General features: G+C 37.5%; 1 protein-coding gene across 1 annotated transcript; it reads right to left on the reverse strand.

Moving 5' to 3' along the window:
* Positions 1 to 400: 400 nt before the first annotated feature.
* LOC141665624 (uncharacterized) lies at positions 401 to 805 on the reverse strand. The gene has a single exon (XM_074471610.1). It carries the CDS (start codon positions 803 to 805, stop codon positions 401 to 403), a length of 405 nt encoding a protein of 134 aa, XP_074327711.1.
* Positions 806 to 18,419: the final 17,614 nt, after the last annotated feature.

Genomic DNA, 18,419 nt, shown 5'->3' on the forward strand with positions numbered 1-18,419 from the left:
TCATTATCTAGGCCGAAGGACCATGTCCTTTCTTTGATCGCCCCGGGACAGGGATTCCTTAGGCCTCATTAATAATAAATAATTAAGTTAAGACGAATGATAGGGCGTTATTCTAGGACTTCCCCTTAAGGCCCTTAATTCGTGTTTACCAATTTCAAGTTTTCATAAGAGTGTAGTGATGTTCGATTTTTGGGTGATTGCCCCTTATGTCTTTTCAATTAACAAATTAGACAATGGCGGCGGCCGAAGGGTTTATCTTCTTCGGGATCGCCCTCAGATAATACTCGGTCGGCCGCAACATGTTTGAATAAAGAAATTTTGACAGGAAATGCATCTTTATTCAATCAGTCCGCTTACATTTTTCACATATAATTGAAATACAAGCTTTTTAAGAAATTTCTTACTGATAAAATTTCTGAAGGCGACTGGCATGCCAAGTATTTTTAATTGATTCGCCTGACAGCGTTTCGAGCTTGTAGGTTCCAGGGCGAACGACTTCGGTCACTTTGTAAGGCCCTTCCCAGTTCGGCTGGAGCTTTCCTTGCTTGGCCGGCATAGATTCGGCCAACTCCCTTAATACTAGGTCTCCTACTCTGAAGGCCCTTTTCTTCATATTGGAGTCATAGTGTTGTGCCGCTTGCAGTAAATACCTCATGTTCCTTTGATGGGCGGCTTCTCTTTCTTCCTCCAGCAGGTCTACGTTTGCCTTCAACCCGAAGCTATTAGTTTCCACATTGTAGGTCTCGGTTTGGTATGATTCTAAGCCCACTTCGACAGGAACTAAGGCCTCGGTGCCATAAGCCATTCTAAAAGGAGTTTCTCCGGTCGATGTCCGGGGGGTGGTTCGGTAAGCTCATAAGATCCAAGGGAGTTTTTCCTCCCATCTTCCTTTTGCCTCGCCCAACCTCTTCTTGATTCCATGGAATATCACTTTGTTCGCCGCTTCAATCGCCCCATTTCCTTGTGGGTGGGCAACTGAGCTAAATTTTTGTTGGATTCCGAAGTGGTGCAGGAACTTGCGGAGTTTGTTTCCAATGAATTGAGTTCCATTATCTGAGATGCAGGTTTTCGGAATGCCAAACCGGAGAATGACCTATTCCAGGAAGAACTTTTTAGCGGCTTCTTCGGTTATGGTTGACAGAGGACGGGCTTCGACCCATTTAGTCATGTAGTCAATGATGATTATGCAGTATTTCGCTTGCTTCGTGCTGGTAGGAAGTATGCCGACTATATCCACGGCCCATACGGAGAACAGAATTGGGCTTAGTATAGAGGTCATCTCTTCTGGAGGTTGCTTCGGGACAGTGGAGAACAACTGACATTGTACACATTTCTTTGCATAGTCGATGGCGTCTGCCTTCAAAGTGGGCCAGAAGAATCCCTGCCGGAGAATTTTAAAGGCGAGGGAACGACCAGCCAGATGCTCGCCGCAAATTCCTTCGTGTACTGCCTCCAAAGCCTGTTACTGTTCTTCGCTGTTTAAACAACGTAGAAGGGGTTGACTGACTCATCGGTGATACATTCTCCCATTGATGATAGTGTAGCTTGATGCTCTGTATTTAACCTTCAGGGCATCTTTCCGGTCGGGTGGCAAAATGCCCTTCTCCAGAAAGTTCCTGAGTGGGGTCATCCAGTCGCTTCCCTGGTGAATCTCTAGGCATTCTTTCTTTTCGATCGAAGGCATTTTGGCTTCGGTAAGGTAAATAGAACCAGTTAAGTTCTGTGTCTCGGCCGAAGCTAGCCTGGAAATTGCGTCCGCCCTAGAATTGTTTTCTCTACCAATTTGACTTAATTCAAAGGTTTCAAATGATAAAGAAGCTTGTCGTAGCTTGGTAGCATAGGCTCTCGTTCGGGGATCCCTTTGTTCATACTCCCCTTTGAAATGTTTCACAACCAACATGGAGTCGCTGAAGGCCCTTAGGTGCTTCGCCTCGAGGCTTCGGGCAAGCTTCATTCCTGCGAGGAGGGCTTCGTACTCGGCCTCATTATTTGTCAAGGGGAAGTCGAACCTTATGGCCTGACATATTTCAAATCCTTCGGGGCTGGAGAGGATCAAGCCTGCCCCACACTTTTTTCCGGCGACTGACCCGTCTACAAAGAGCTTCCACTTCCCTGGGATCCGGATCAGTTGTTCTCCAGGCGAGAGATCCTTTGGACCCGAGAATGCGTATTCAACCATGAAGTCGACCAAAGCCTGGGCCTTAATTGCCGTTCGGGGGACATATTCGAGATCAAATTCCCCGAGTTCAATGGACCACGCTACGACTCTCCCGGAGGCTTCGACTGCAAATGTCCTCTAAAAGTTTTTCCACCTCGGCCTCTATTACCTTCTGTCGTTCGACTGCAAATGTCCTCTTCTTTTCTTTTACCGGCTTGGCCTCGGGCTGCACATTCAAGCAGTGCGTTACCGTCTTGGGATCCAATCCGGGCATATCTTCGGGACCCCAGGCGAACACATCATGGTATTGCCGAATGACAGCTATTACCTTCGCCTTCAGGTCTGTCCCCATGTTTTTGCCTATCCGTACCATCTTTCCCGAATGGCCTGCGTACAACTCCACTTCTTCAGTCTCTGCCGCGGGTTCGGCGATAGGACTCGAGAGATCATCCCCAAATTTTTCCAACTCAATGTTCAATATTTCCCGACTTCCGCTGGGTTCGGATTCTGCCCGCTTTTTCTTTCCGATTCCATCCGGCCCTTCATATTCTTGATCCTTCTCAAGGTCTTCGAGCATTATGATTCGGGCAGTTTTCTGATCGCCCCTCATTTCCCCTACCCCTTTTTCAGTTGGGAACTTGAGTTTGAGGTGAGGTATGGACTCCACTGTTTCGAAAGTTGATAAGAAGGGCCTACCAAATATTGCATTGTACGGGCTTTCAATCCGAACCACGTAGAACTTCACCAGCTTCTCGGCGGTATACGGCAACTTGCCCAGGAGGACCGGAAGAGTAATCGTTCCTTCGAACTGAATTGGATGGCCTCCGATTGCATAGAGGGGGGCCTCGTTGCAGGCCTCTAGTTGCTCTCCCGCCAAGTTCATCTTACAGTAGGTTTTGTGGAATAGTATATTGGCTCCTTTAGGTTGTATGAACAGGCTTCGGCTGGATTGAAGATGGCTTCGGCCGTACCTGAAAGTGAAGAGAATGCGAGGGTTTGGACCCCCGATTCACCTCCGGTGTGAGAATCAGAATCTGGCTGTAAAATTAGGGTAGTAATATAAGAGAAGTAGAGTGTTGAGAGTGTATATCTTTTATCTTACTTCACAAGGGTTTTTATACCCAATCATGCCATGAATGTTCTTCCGTTACCAACCATTAAGGAGGGAGTAAAAAAGGGGCGTTGTGTCCCTTGCATTGTCCAACGGTCCGCGAGTAGCAGGCCTCGGCCTGGGCTTCCATGGGCCTTGGCGACGCGGGCTTGGAGGTCCTTCGACCCAGTAGCATAACTGCTTTGTGGGCCTTCGTTCAATGGGCCTTATTGGGCCTATAACCAACATATACCAATTGTTAGGTCCCGAATTATCGTAGGGGGTTGAATACGATAATCACTAAATTAAAAATTCTTTCGAATCTTTAGCGGATAAAATATTTAGTGCTCGGTTAGTGTTTCGTGTTCTTGAGAGGAATAGTGTTTGAAACGATAAAAATGAGGAACACAAAATATTCGGGGAAATATATATTTGTATATAAATCCTTGGGGGTGTTGCTACACTCCCGTAAATAAATTAACCAGTTACAATCTAAGAACAACAAGGTTCCTAACTACTACAAAGATTTATAAATCAAATCCTATACAATAATCTAAGTTTTGTTTGTACTACGATTTAATTACCGGGTAACGATTATAATGCCCCTAAGAATATACAAGAATTAAATCGGGCATTATAACGTTACTCCGGTGAGAAGTTAAACGGATATTCAAGTAGCTTGAACTCCTATGTCAATCTCCGCTGCCATTTTCACTCCTCTTTTGAGAGAGAAGATGAACAGTAAATAATTCAGAATGAATGGCTGAATCTCTTCTGCTGCAAAGTGTAGTCTTTTATCCAATAATGTGTGGCTTAGAATTAGAGAAGCTCTGTGGTGACAAGTACACTTCTTTTCTGTGGCGACAAGGAGTGTAGGAGGAGTTGCTAATTATTTTTCTAACTCCCCTGTGGCGGGCGACCACAAGGGGTACTAGTACATTTTATACTTAACAAAAAACTTCTCTGGCGACAGGGGGGCGAGCCTGTGGCGAGAGGTTTAGGTACATGTATCAAGTACATGTTAATGTACTTAACTTTTACAAACTAAAGTTAAACAACCTGTACACTTTTTGTTTTTTTCTTTTTGCTTTTCTTTTTGATTTTGTTTCCTTTTTGTTTTCTTTGTTTTGTTTTGTTTTTTTTTGTTTTTTCCTTTTCTTTCTTTTTCTTTTTCTTTTTCTTTTTGTATTTTCTTTTTCTCTTTTCTCCTCTTTTTTTTTCTTTTTCCTTTTTCTTTTTTTTCTTTTTATTTTTAAGTTAAAATTGTAATTAAACTAATTTATATAATAAACTTAAATATAACTTATATATATAAACTAATTTAGATTTATAAAATAAACTTATTTAAAGTTTATAAGATAAATTATTTTAAGTTTATTAAATAAATTATATTAAAGTCCATTAAATAATTTATTTAATTTAACAATTAAACTTAGAGCTTCGCCAGTCCCCTGAGCTGTTGAGCTGTATACCCCGCACACCTCTTCTCGTACTTTAACAGATAAACGTTCAATTCAAGTACGTTCCTCAACTTAACAATTCTTCTATAAATAATACCCAGATTCCTTTCACGAGCTGTTGACGTCTAGTGCAACTGGTCTGGTTCACATACGACTAACCCCGATTCAGGTCTTCATATTATAGCCTTGATTACATTGTTAAGCTTACCTCAACTATATTGCTTCAGACACTGACTGTCTATAAACAATTGTACTTTCACTGGAATCCTTTCTGGTACTTTAGACAACGTCTTCATTAACCTCTGTCTATACCCTGTCTTCAATTCTTCAGATTCCTATGCTTCAAACACTGTCTATCTTCAATCAATGCCAATACACTTAAATCTTCCGGTAACACTTGTATACTGAATCTTCAACATTTCTGAAACCCTGAAAGTCTTTAACCTTTGTTCTTCACTGAGGCATGATCATATTAATGAACTTCTTTCAGTGACCTGTAGACAGACTTCAGGCTTTCTTCTAATCTTCTGATTCTTTGTATTTGCCTTGTCTTCATTCTTCCTAATTTCTTGTGTAAACGTAGTATTATTAACCCGTCCTGTTCTAGTATTGTTATTGTGTTGAGTTATCATGTAACTGTTAATACAGCTACGCAGTCTCACCAATAGTTGATCCAGCAGACAAAAGAAAAAGTTTAACTCATTCGGAAAAAGATAGTAGCAGCTTAAGATCGATAGTGCAAGTATGCTGATCCTGCCAGAAAAGATATAGAATTTGAAGTTGGAGAAGCAGTATTATTGAAAATTTCACCTTGGAAAGGCTTATCCAGATTTGGGAAGAAAGGAAAGTTGAGTCCCCATTATGTTGGACCTTTTGAGATTTTGAGGCGTGTGGGGAAAGTCACTTATGAGTTAGCTTTACCACCACACATGCAGCATATCCACAATGTATTCCATGTGTATATGTTAAAGCAATATTTACCTGATTCTAATCATGTGATAGATGTAACGACCGAGAAATTACGCTTGTATTATATCATAATAAAGATAAATTGTGTGTATTATTATGTGATTAACTGTGTTGAGTCATTAAACCCTAATCGTTATGTGCTACGTGTTGTCTGTTATGATCCGAATGTGTTTTGGATATTTATTGAATGTTTTATCGCAAGTTATATATCTTATATCAAAACCCGTACAGCTCAAACAGTGTTTTAAAAGCCCGTATTTCAAATAAAAATTATTGGTCCTATTTTACCAAAAATGCCCTATACCATATCGCTATTTTGAACCCCTAGACGTTTTACAAATTGACCTTTTTCGCGAAAAACGACTTTTCCGGACCCCTTCGGGTACCAAAAACCCCACAAAAATCACATTTTTATTTTTATATGATCATGAAATTATCATATATCATTTTTCTTTGTATTTTTGTATTTTTCACAATTTTTGGAAATTTTTAATATTTATTTTGTATTTATTGGATATTTAAAAATTCATTATTAATACCCAAAAATTATAAAAATTGGGGCCAAATATTTTTATTAGGAGTGTAATTAGACCCTTAATTTTACTTAGGGGTATTATTTTCATAAATATAAATACACGATTTATTACTAATTAAATCAGTTAATTATTCAGAAAAATCAGAAAATAAAAAGAAAAAGAAAAAGAAATTAGGGTTAGGGTTTTGTGAAGAACAGAGCAGGAGGATCAAAGGCAATTTTCATCGTGATTCCGGAGTCTAAATCGTTAGTGTAAGTATCCGTTTTGAAGCCCAAGAATCGTAGTTTTTGATTATGTAATTAGTTTTAATGTTTGATTATCTGATTTTACTTTCATATTTTCGGGTTTTAATCGCGAATTCGGGTTTGAATTTCTGTTGATTGTTTAATGATTTCGTTGCCATGAGGTTGTAGATCGTCGAATAGGGAGTAGTTTGGTACCGGATTCGTGGTGTTTGGCTTTGGTTTTGGGTTCGTCGGAAAAACGGCGACGCCGCCGTTGTTCTTCGTCTCCGGCGGTGTTCGACGAGGAAGGAGGACGGGGAAAGGCCAGGAAGCAGAAGGGGAGATGTCGTTGTGTTGTTATGCTTCGAGAAGAACCTGGAATCGAGCGTTTGGTTCGCCGGAAAATCTCCGCCGGCGTCGGATTCTGGGAATGCGGGCGGTGTTCTTCCCGACCCGATCGGGTCGGGGACGACCCGGTTTGCAACCCGGTTTCGACCCGGTTTCAATCCTAAAAACCCTAAATCCTGTTATGTTTTTGTGTTTCTAAATAAATTAATTATTTATTTATATTTTAGTAAGTAAAAATCAGTTTTAATAATTCTAATAATTAATTAAAAATTAGTTTTATATTATGAAAAATAGTATTTATAATTTCTGAATTATTTTATTTAATTATAAATTTGAATTTATTTATTTAATTAATTATTTAATAATTTATCTAATTATTTATTAATTATCTAATTAATTAATAATTGGGTAATTAATTAATAATTAGGTAATTAATTAGTGAATAAAGATTAGAAATAATTAAGTGAGGTAATTAATAATCTAATAATTAGTTAATAGTGCGAATAATGATTCGATAATTAGAATTATTATTGGAGCGTTAGTTATTCGAATAATATTGTAATAATTATTCGTACCGTATAAATAGTTATCGGTAATTATCTGTTTAGCGAATCGTACAGGTTTTAATAATAATAGAATAATTCGATAATTAGGCGAGAATTGCGAGTAGCTCATAATTATACGAGTGATTAATCGTTAAGTGATTTATAATTCGAGTAATTCGTAGTTATTTGATAAATAACGTATCAGTTAATTGTATCGATTGATTATTTGTAAATAATCGATCTGATCGGGTAAGCGTTAATAATTAGTAAATTAGTGTAGTAAATTGTAATTAATCCTAATAATTAGGGATTAATTATTTTAAAATGCAATAATTATTAAATAATTATCTAAAAATATAATTAAGGATTATTTAATTATAATTAATTATTTATAATTAGTTATTAATTAATTAAATCTTGTTTAATTCATAATAATTAAACCGTTAGTCCGATTTGAGCAAAACGAAGACCCTAGACTCAGAAAAATGAGACGAATCCAATAAAAATAATGGTGAGTCATAAATTCTCCCGGAAGAGAGTGATCTTGTGATAATTAATAGTTCGTAGGCCCTAATAGGGGTATAACTGAGTTGAATAAATCCCGAAAAATTATAATAAAATCAGATACGACTAGTAATGTAGGTATAAGCCCAGAATTGATTCTAAAAATAATTATAAATCTAAAAATTAATTATGTGCCTTACGTGCTACGTGCTTTATGTGATTATGTGAATAGATGTGTTGTATAAATGTATATATATATATGCGAGTCAGATAGAAACGCATGGGTAGACTGATAAGGTTGCGCGATATCAATTCAAGATACGCGTATATAGTAAATTATCTAAACGCCTATCTTTCCATGATTTGTTCAGTGTTAGCAAGGCAGAGCAAGCTAGGGTCAGAAGACAGTGAGTTAAACCAGGTTAAGTACGCGCAAGGCAAGTTTTTCCCCTATTCTAAATTCAGAATAGTGATTTATATTTCTTTTCTATCGTATCAATTCTCTTTGATAATCATTGTTCATATACACTGTTATCCATTTATTATTACTTGTTCCAGTTTCATTTCAATTCTTGATTTACCCAATTTATTGAATTCCCTGTTCATATTTCAATTCTTTTACCCTACATATACTCTGGTATATCCTGGTGTTGGGATATATCAATAGCATACCGATTGTTCCGGATGCTCAGCCTTGGACTGGATGGTTACTATAAAGGCTGGGTTTTTCCCAGACCATTAATTAATAGGCCATAGTTGCCTGAGTACTCCTTATGTTGGTTGGGTCTATGCAGTTGGGTATAGATCCGCGCTATATTCTGACTGATCAGCAGATTATAGTGCATATGTTGGTTCTTGTTTCCAGTCTTGTTCATTTGGCACTCGCCATCATTGGCAAATTATTATCATATACAGATACAGATGGTTGTTCAAACCAGCAGCTTATTGGTTCATTTATTTCTCTCTCTTTATAATATATATATATATTGTTGCAGGCTTGTTGAGCAATTTTGGCTCATTTCTTTTATTGTCACTCCTATTGTTTTACAGTTAAGGTAGAGAATGAAACCCATCAGGACCCGCATAGTCAAGAAGCGAGTCAAGCAGCGGGACCCTCTTATACCAAGAGTGTTCCTTCCTATTATCGAAGAGAGTTTTGAATTGCCAGATCAGGTGTAGCAGGATAAGTAGTAATGTTGGGTTGAATAAAAGTTTTGTGTAGTTTGAATAAAAGATTGTGTAGTGAAACTGTAGATAGAATAAAGTTTGTAATAAAGAGAGTTATTGAGACAGGTTTTATTTAGTTGGGTTTGTAATAAAGTGTAGTGCATGATTCTTGTTTTCAAACTCAACCCTTAAAAGATCCTGAGTAGTGATAGTTCGGGGTAATTATTATATTTATATTCCGCTTGTGCAGGTATAGTTGGTAATTGTTGTTAATAATGCCCCAAATCTATACCCCGGATTTGGAGGGTGTTATAGTTGGCATCAGAGCTTAGGTTTGACCTTTGAAAACAAGAACGTTAGGGCTAAGATAAGATAGGAAAATGAGATAGGATGAGATTAAGAGTGTTAGGATTGTTTGTCTATGTGATTAGAAGTTATGAGTTTAGGATTGTGATTTGATTGTTTTTGTGTTATTATTTTTATGTATATTAGATGGCTTCTTTATCATCGTCTACGGAGAGGACCGAGACAGATCCCGTGGATGCACCGGTAGTAGCCCCAGTGTCAGAGCAGATCTTACCTCCATTGCCACCTGAGCCAGCACCAGAGATACCACTTCCCCCAGAGGTACCAGGTTTTGCAGATTATTTTCCATATTTTGAGCCAGAGATACCAGATTTTCCACCATTAGAGTTCCCGAGGTTCGATATTCCTGATATGGTTGATCTTCCGCAGTGGGAGGATTTAGAGCCTCAGATTCCTATGCCACCAGTCGAGATTCCAGAGCTGCCACATATGGAGCCAGAGGCAGAGCCGCCAGTGTATGCGCCTATGGAGCAGCCTGTCTTATTTCCTGCCCCATTAGCCATTTATGCACCTGTTCCAGGAGTTTATCAGTTTCCTCAGCCGGAGTTTATAGATGAGATCGTGGTAGATGGACCATTACCTTCTCGAGGTTCCAGCACTGATCTTCATGAGCATCATACAGTGACTTACCAGCGCTTTCAGGCAGAGAGGGAGGAGAGGATTAGATGGCAGAACCAGTGTAGAGAGATCCTTGGATTGTATGAGACGCAGACAGATGGTCCTGTCAGAGCATTACGACCAGATTATATACTGAGAGAGAGACTACATCAGATTCAGTCAGAATAGTTTTCAGCAGCTTACTGATTTGAGACAGCAGGATCTTAGCGCGGAGACAGCATATCGCAGAGCATTAGGACTTACCGAGGCAGTGCTAGAGGCATTGCAGGAGGAGTTGAGCCACGTACCACCAGGATTTTGAGATTAGCAGATCGATGAGTGTTGTATTATGTATATTTTGTAGATAGAGGCAGTATAGTATTGTATGAGTGTAGCTACTGACTCTGACTGATAGTAGTAGCAGTACGACTGTTATATCATAGGTTTTTGTATCAAGCATTGACACCTGTAGCTGGAGTTCTACCTATATATATATATGAGATAATCTTTTGCACGTTTTCTTTATTTTATTCCCAGTCATTTAAGCATTTACATTTATTTCAGTACCATTGCATATTTACAAATGTAGTTTTATTCACGATCATGTTGTAAAAAAAAAATTATTAATTAAATTTAAAACATATCATACTGTTTTATCTATTCAGTTATTTAATAAGTTATTTTATTTTCTCAAATCGACTGTTTTAACATATGTTTAATATACTGTTATTAAATAAGATCCATTATTTATTTACCAGAAAAATGGCACCTAAGAGAAAAGCGCAGCCCGACTCATCGAATGGAAACACCGATGGCCAAAACAATAATAAACAGATGGATCAGATGTTTAATCTCATACAACAGCAGATGTTGATGATGCAACAACAAATGCAGCAGCAGCAACAGCAGTTCCAGCAACAGATGTTACAGCAAGCCGCTCATCCAGGACATCAAATACCACCAGCAGCACCTACGACTACTTTCAAGCAATTTCAGTCGGTGAAGCCACCAGAATTTATGGGTTCCACATATCCCACAAAAGCGAGAGCTTGGCTGAAAGAGATGGAAAAGGCTTTTTCGTTGGTAAAGGTTGAGGAAGAGCAGAAGACAGATTTCGCTAGCTATTTTCTAAAAGGCGAAGCTAATTACTGGTGGGAATCAAAGAAAGCTTTGGAAGAAGGTGTGGTGACCTGGAACAGATTCACTAATCTTTTCTTGGAGAAATATTTTCCTCGTTTTATGAAGAACCAGATGGAGATCAAGTTCCTGGAGCTGAAACAAGACAACTTATCGGTTGCGGATTATGAGACCAAGTTTACTGAATTGGCAAGGTTTGTTCCAGAGCAGGTGGATACGGACGAGAAGCGGGCCAAGAGATTTCAGCAAGGACTGAAACCATGGATTCAGTAGCAGGGTAGCTGTGTTTGAATTGACAACTTATATGGCTGTTGTTCAGAAGGCTATGATTATTGAAGGAGAAAGCGAAGCAGCTCAGAAAGAGAAAGGACCAGGGAATTTTCAGAATCGTTTCAACAAAAGGCCGGGATTTCAAGCTCGGGGAAAAGTAAATTTCAAAAGGCCAGAGCAAAACAATCAGAGGATGGGAAATCGACTTCCAGCCCCAATTCAGCAGAGACTTATCCGACCGCTTATACCTGACTGCAGAACGTGTGGTAGAAAGCATACAGGAGTTTGCAACAAGCTAAATGTTACGTATTTCAAGTGCAAGCAAAGGGGACACTATTCTGGAGAATGTCCAATGGGAAAGGCAGAAGTTACTTGTTTCCAATATGGGAGAAAAGGACATATCGCCAAAGACTGCAGAGGAATTGCAATGGCTGCCAGTATTCCAAGAATTTTAGCATTACCTCCACCTCCACTACCACAGCAAAATCAGCCCAGAGCAAGGACTTTCAATATGTCAATGAAGGAAGCGGTACAGAGTCCGAATGTGGTTGCAGGTACACTCCCTGTAAATTCCGTAAATGCTTTGGTATTGATTGATTCAGGAGCTACTAGATCTTTTATTTCTGAAGCTTTTATCTCTAAGATAGATTGTGAGATTCAGTGGTTGGATGAAGTGTTAGTCATAAAATTAGCGAATAATGATCAGATTGCAGTAGATCGAGTATGTCCGAGCTGTGATATTGAGATAGGGAGATGTCATTTTTCAGTTGATTTGATACCTTTTAGGTTAGGGGAGTTTGATATTATTTTAGGAATGGATTGGCTGTCTAGTAATAATGCTCAAATTGATTGTGCGAATAAGAGAGTGAAATTACAAACTGAAGAAAATGAAACGGTAATATTTAAAGGTGAGAAGCAAAAGCAGAAATTCCTATCAATAATGCAGACGAGAAGATTGCTACGTCAAGGATGTCAAGCTTATTTAGCCTATGTACGGGATGTTGAAAAGGGAAATTTGAAGATTGAAGATATTCTTGTAGTTTGTGAATTTCTTGATGTTTTTCCAGACGAATTACCAGGACTTCCACCAGATCGAGAAATCGAATTCACTATTGACTTGACGCCAGGGACTGAACCAATTTCGAAAGCTCCATATCGAATGGCACCTGTTGAAATGAGGGAATTAGCAAAGCAGTTGTAAGAACTTCTTGATAAAGGAATTATAAGGCCAAGTGTATCCCCATGGGGTGCGCCAGTATTGTTCGTGAAAAAGAAGGATGGTAGTATGCGACTGTGTATTGATTATCGTGAGCTGAACAAGTTAACTATCAAGAATAAATATCCTTTACCTCACATTGATGATTTATTTGATCAACTAAAAGGAGCAGCATGGTTTTCGAAAATCGACTTACGATCAGGCTATCATCAGTTAAAGATCAAGGCCGAAGATATTCCAAAGACAGCGTTTAGAACAAGGTACGGACACTATGAATTTCTTGTAATGGCTTTTGGATTGACGAATGCACCTGCAGCGTTTATGGATTTGATGAATCGAATATTCAAGAAGTATTTGGATAAGTTTATCATTATATTTATTGATGACATCTTGATCTATTCAAAGACGGAAGAAGAGCATGCAGCGCATTTAAGAACGACATTGGAGATATTACGGAAGGAGCAGCTTTATGCAAAATTTTCCAAATGCGAATTTTGGTTGAAAGAAGTGCAGTTTCTAGGGCACATCATCAGCAGAGAAGGCATTCAAGTTGATCCAGCAAAGATTGAAGCTGTGTTGAATTGGGAAAGACCAAAGACGCCGACAGAGGTTCGAAGTTTCTTAGGTTTGGCAGGATATTATCGAAGATTTGTCAAAGATTTTGCGAAGATAGCAACACCGCTGACCAAGTTAACTCGACAAAGTGAAAAGTTCGAATGGAATAGTAAGTGTGAAGAAAGTTTTCAAGAGTTGAAGAATCGGTTGGTGACGACACCAGTATTAGTACTGCCAGATGAGCAAGGAAATTTTGTTATTTACAGTGACGCTTCATATCGTGGTTTAGGATGTGTGTTGATGCAACATGGTAACGTCATTGCATATGCGTCGAGACAACTTAAACCTCATGAGCAGAAATATCCTACGCATGATCTGGAATTGGCAGCAATTGTATTTGCATTGAAGCTTTGGAGACATTATCTGTACGGTGAAAAATGTGAAATCTACACGGATCATAAAAGTCTGAAGTATATCTTCACGCAAAAGGAACTAAACATGCGACAACGTCGATGGCTGGAATTGATTAAAGATTACGATGTTACAATCAGTTATCATCCAGGAAAAGCAAATGTTGTAGCAGATGCGCTAAGCAGAAAAGAAAGATTGAATCGGTTAACTTCATGCGAAGAATTGGCCAAGGAATTCGACAAATTGGAAATCGAAATTCGTATTCCCAATGAATCTGCAGAAACTATCTACGCTATGACTTTCCAACCAGAATTGCTGGAAAAGATTCGCCGTTGTCAAGAAGAAGTGATGAGTCAAGACGACAACTTAACAGGGGAAGAGATTACAACTCAGAAAGATAATGAAGGAATTTTACGTTTTGCGTCAAGAATCTGGATCCCTAACGTGGCAGAATTAAAAGAAGAAATTATGCGAGATGCGCACAATTCGAAGTATTCCATTCATCCAGGAAGCACGAAAATGTATCGCGATATGAAGGAAAACTTTTGGTGGCCGAATATGAAGAAGGAGATAGCAGAATGGGTTAGTAAATGCTACACATGCCAGCGAGTTAAAGCAGAACACCAACGTCCGAGTGGGTTATTGCAACTATTAGACATTCCAGAATGGAAATGGGAACATCTAGCGATGGATTTTGTGGTAGGACTACCGAGGACTAGGGCAAATCATGATGCGATATGGGTAATCATTGACAGACTTATGAAGTCGGCGCATTTTCTACCAATTAATGAAAGATTTTCGCTCGACAAATTAGTGCACATGTATCTCAAAGAAATTGTGATGCGTCATGGAGTACCAGTATCAATTGTATCGGATCGAGATCCTCGTTTCAATTCAAGATTTTGGAGACAATTCCAAGAATGTCTAGGAACGAAGTTGAATATGAGTACAGCCTATCATCCGCAAACTGACGGTCAAAGTGAAAGGATAATTCAAACGATTGAAGACATGTTACGAGTTTGTGCGATCGATTTTGAAGGTAGTTGGGATGAACATTTACCCCTAGTGGAATTTTCTTATAATAACAGCTATCACGCCAGTATTGGAATGCCACCGTATGAAGCATTATATGGAAGGAAATGCAGATCACCAGTGCATTGGGATGAAGTTGGAGAACGCAAGATTTTGGGTCCAGAATTAATTCAGCAGACAAAAGAAAAGATTAAACTCATTCGAAAACGAATCGAGACAGCACAAAACAGGCAAAGCAGATATGCAGACCAAGCAAGGAAGAATGTGGACTATCAGGAGGGAGAACGCGTATTGCTCAAAATATCCCCATGGAAAGGATTGACCAGATTTGGAAATAAAGGAAAATTGAAGCCACGATACATTGGACCATTTGAGATTTTGAAGAAAATTGGGAAGGTTGCGTACGAGTTAGCTCTACCACCTCATATGCAGCATGTTCATAACGTATTTCATGTATCTATGCTTAAGAAGTATAATCCTGATACAAGGCATGTAATAGAGTATGAGCCAATAGAACTTCAGGCAGATTTATCATATGTAGAGCAGCCGATAAGAATTCTAGATAGACAAGAGAGGGTATTAAGGAATAAGTCTGTGTCATTAGTGAGAGTTTTATGGAGAAACCCAGTGGTTGAAGAATCAACCTGGGAGCTTGAGAGTGAAATGTTAGAAAGGTATCCTCAGTTATTTGCATAATGTGATTCTGAGGACAGAATCCTGTTAAGGGGGGGAAAATGTAACGACCGAGAAATTATGCTTGTATTATATCATAATAAAGATAAATTATGTGTATTATTATGTGATTAACTGTGTTGAGTCATTAAACCCTAATCGTTATGTGCTACGTGTTGTCTGTTATGATCCGAATGTGTTTTGGATATTTATTGAATGTTTTATCGCAAGTTATATATCTTATATCAAAACCCGTACAGCTCAAACAGTGTTTTAAAAGCCCGTATTTCAAATAAAAATTATTGGTCCTATTTTACCAAAAATGCCCTATACCATATCGCTATTTTGAACCCCTAGACGTTTTACAAATTGACCTTTTTCGCGAAAAACAACTTATCCGGACCCCTTCGGGTACCAAAAACCCCACAAAAATCACATTTTTATTTTTATATGATCATGAAATTATCATATATCATTTTTCTTTGTATTTTTGTATTTTTCACAATTTTTGGAAATTTTTAGTATTCATTTTGTATTTATTGGATATTTAAAAATTCATTATTAATACCCAAAAATTATAAAAATTGGGGCCAAATATTTTTATTAGGAGTGTAATTAGACCCTTAATTTTACTTAGGGTTATTATTTTCATAAATATAAATACACGATTTATTAGTAATTAAATCAGTTAATTATTCAGAAAAATCAGAAAATAAAAAGAAAAAGAAAAAGAAATTAGGGTTAGGGTTTTGTGAAGAACAGAGCAGGAGGATCAAAGGCAATTTTCATCGTGATTCCGGAGTCCAAATCGTTAGTGTAAGTATCCGTTTTGAAGCCCAAGAATCGTAGTTTTTGATTATGTAATTAGTTTTAATGTTTGATTATCTGATTTTACTTTCATATTTTCGGGTTTTAATCGCGAATTCGGGTTTGAATTTCTGTTGATTGTTTAATGATTTCGTTGCCATGAGGTTGTAGATCGTCGAATAGGGAGTAGTTTGGTACCGGATTCGTGGTGTTTGGCTTTGGTTTTGGGTTCGTCGGAAAAACGGCGACGCCGTCGTTGTTCTTCGTCTCCGGCGGTGTTCGACGAGGAAGGAGGACGGGGAAAGGCCAGGAAGCAGAAGGGGAGATGTCGTTGTGTTGTTATGCTTCGAGAAGAACCTGGAATCGAGCATTTGGTTCGCCGGAAAATCTCCGCCGGCGTCGGATTCTGGGAATGCGGGCGGTGTTCTTCTCGACCCGATCGGGTCGGGGACGACCCGGTTTGCAACCCGGTTTCGACCCGGTTTCAATCCTAAAAACCCTAAATCCTGTTATGTTTTTGTGTTTCTAAATAAATTAATTATTTATTTATATTTTAGTAAGTAAAAATCAGTTTTAATAATTCTAATAATTAATTAAAAATTAGTTTTATATTATGAAAAATAGTATTTATAATTTCTGAATTATTTTATTTAATTATAAATTTGAATTTATTTATTTAATTAATTATTTAATAATTTATCTAATTATTTATTAATTATCTAATTAATTAATAATTGGGTAATTAATTAATTAATAATTAGGTAATTAATTAGTGAATAAAGATTATAAATAATTAAGTGAGGTAATTAATAATCTAATAATTAGTTAATAGTGCGAATAATGATTCGATAATTAGAATTATTATTGGAGCGTTAGTTATTCGAATAATATTGTAATAATTATTCGTACCGTATAAATAGTTATCGGTAATTATCTGTTTAGCGAATCGTACAGGTTTTAATAATAATAGAATAATTCGATAATTAGGCGAGAATTGCGAGTAGCTCATAATTATACGAGTGATTAATCGTTAAGTGATTTATAATTCGAGTAATTCGTAGTTATTTGATAAATAACGTATCAGTTAATTGTATCGATTGATTATTTGTAAATAATCGATCTGATTGGGTAAGCGTTAATAATTAGTAAATTAGTGTAGTAAATTGTAATTAATCCTAATAATTAGGGATTAATTATTTTAAAATGCAATAATTATTAAATAATTATCTAAAAATATAATTAAGGATTATTTAATTATAATTAATTATTTATAATTAGTTATTAATTAATTAAATCTTGTTTAATTCATAATAATTAAACCGTTAGTCCGATTTGAGCAAAACGAAGACCCTAGACTCAGAAAAATGAGACGAATCCAATAAAAATAATGGTGAGTCATAAATTCTCCCGGAAGAGAGTGATCTTGTGATAATTAATAGTTCGTAGGCCCTAATAGGGGTATAACTGAGTTGAATAAATCCCGAAAAATTATAATAAAATCAGATACGACTAGTAATGTAGGTATAAGCCCAGAATTGATTCTAAAAATAATTATAAATCTAAAAATTAATTATGTGCCTTACGTGCTACGTGCTTTATGTGATTATGTGAATAGATGTGTTGTATAAATGTATATATATATATGCGAGTCAGATAGAAACGCATGGGTAGACTGATAAGGTTGCGTGATATCAATTCAAGATACGCGTATATAGTAAATTATCTAAACGCCTATCTTTCCATGATTTGTTCAGTGTTAGCAAGGCAGAGCAAGCTAGGGTCAGAAGACAGTGAGTTAAACCAGGTTAAGTACGCGCAAGGCAAGTTTTTCCCCTATTCTAAATTCAGAATAGTGATTTATATTTCTTTTCTATCGTATCAATTCTCTTTGATAATCATTGTTCATATACACTGTTATCCATTTATTATTACTTGTTCCAGTTTCATTTCAATTCTTGATTTACCCAATTTATTGAATTCCCTGTTCATATTTCAATTCTTTTACCCTACATATACTCTGGTATATCCTGGTGTTGGGATATATCAATAGCATACCGATTGTTCCGGATGCTCAGCCTTGGACTGGATGGTTACTATAAAGGCTGGGTTTTTCCCAGACCATTAATTAATAGGCCATAGTTGCCTGAGTACTCCTTATGTTGGTTGGGTCTATGCAGTTGGGTATAGATCCGCGCTATATTCTGACTGATCAGCAGATTATAGTGCATATGTTGGTTCTTGTTTCCAGTCTTGTTCATTTGGCACTCGCCATCATTGGCAAATTATTATCATATACAGATACAGATGGTTGTTCAAACCAGCAGCTTATTGGTTCATTTATTTCTCTCTCTTTAT

The sequence above is a fragment of the Apium graveolens genome, chromosome 6, assembly GCF_009905375.1.
Source record: "Apium graveolens cultivar Ventura chromosome 6, ASM990537v1, whole genome shotgun sequence".
Lineage (NCBI taxonomy): Eukaryota > Viridiplantae > Streptophyta > Magnoliopsida > Apiales > Apiaceae > Apium > Apium graveolens.

What these genes read in the sequence shown, in the direction of transcription:
- LOC141665624 (XM_074471610.1), bottom strand. Translation starts at nt 805, where the DNA reads ATGGCTTATGGCACCGAGGCCTTAGTTCCTGTCGAAGTGGGCTTAGAA.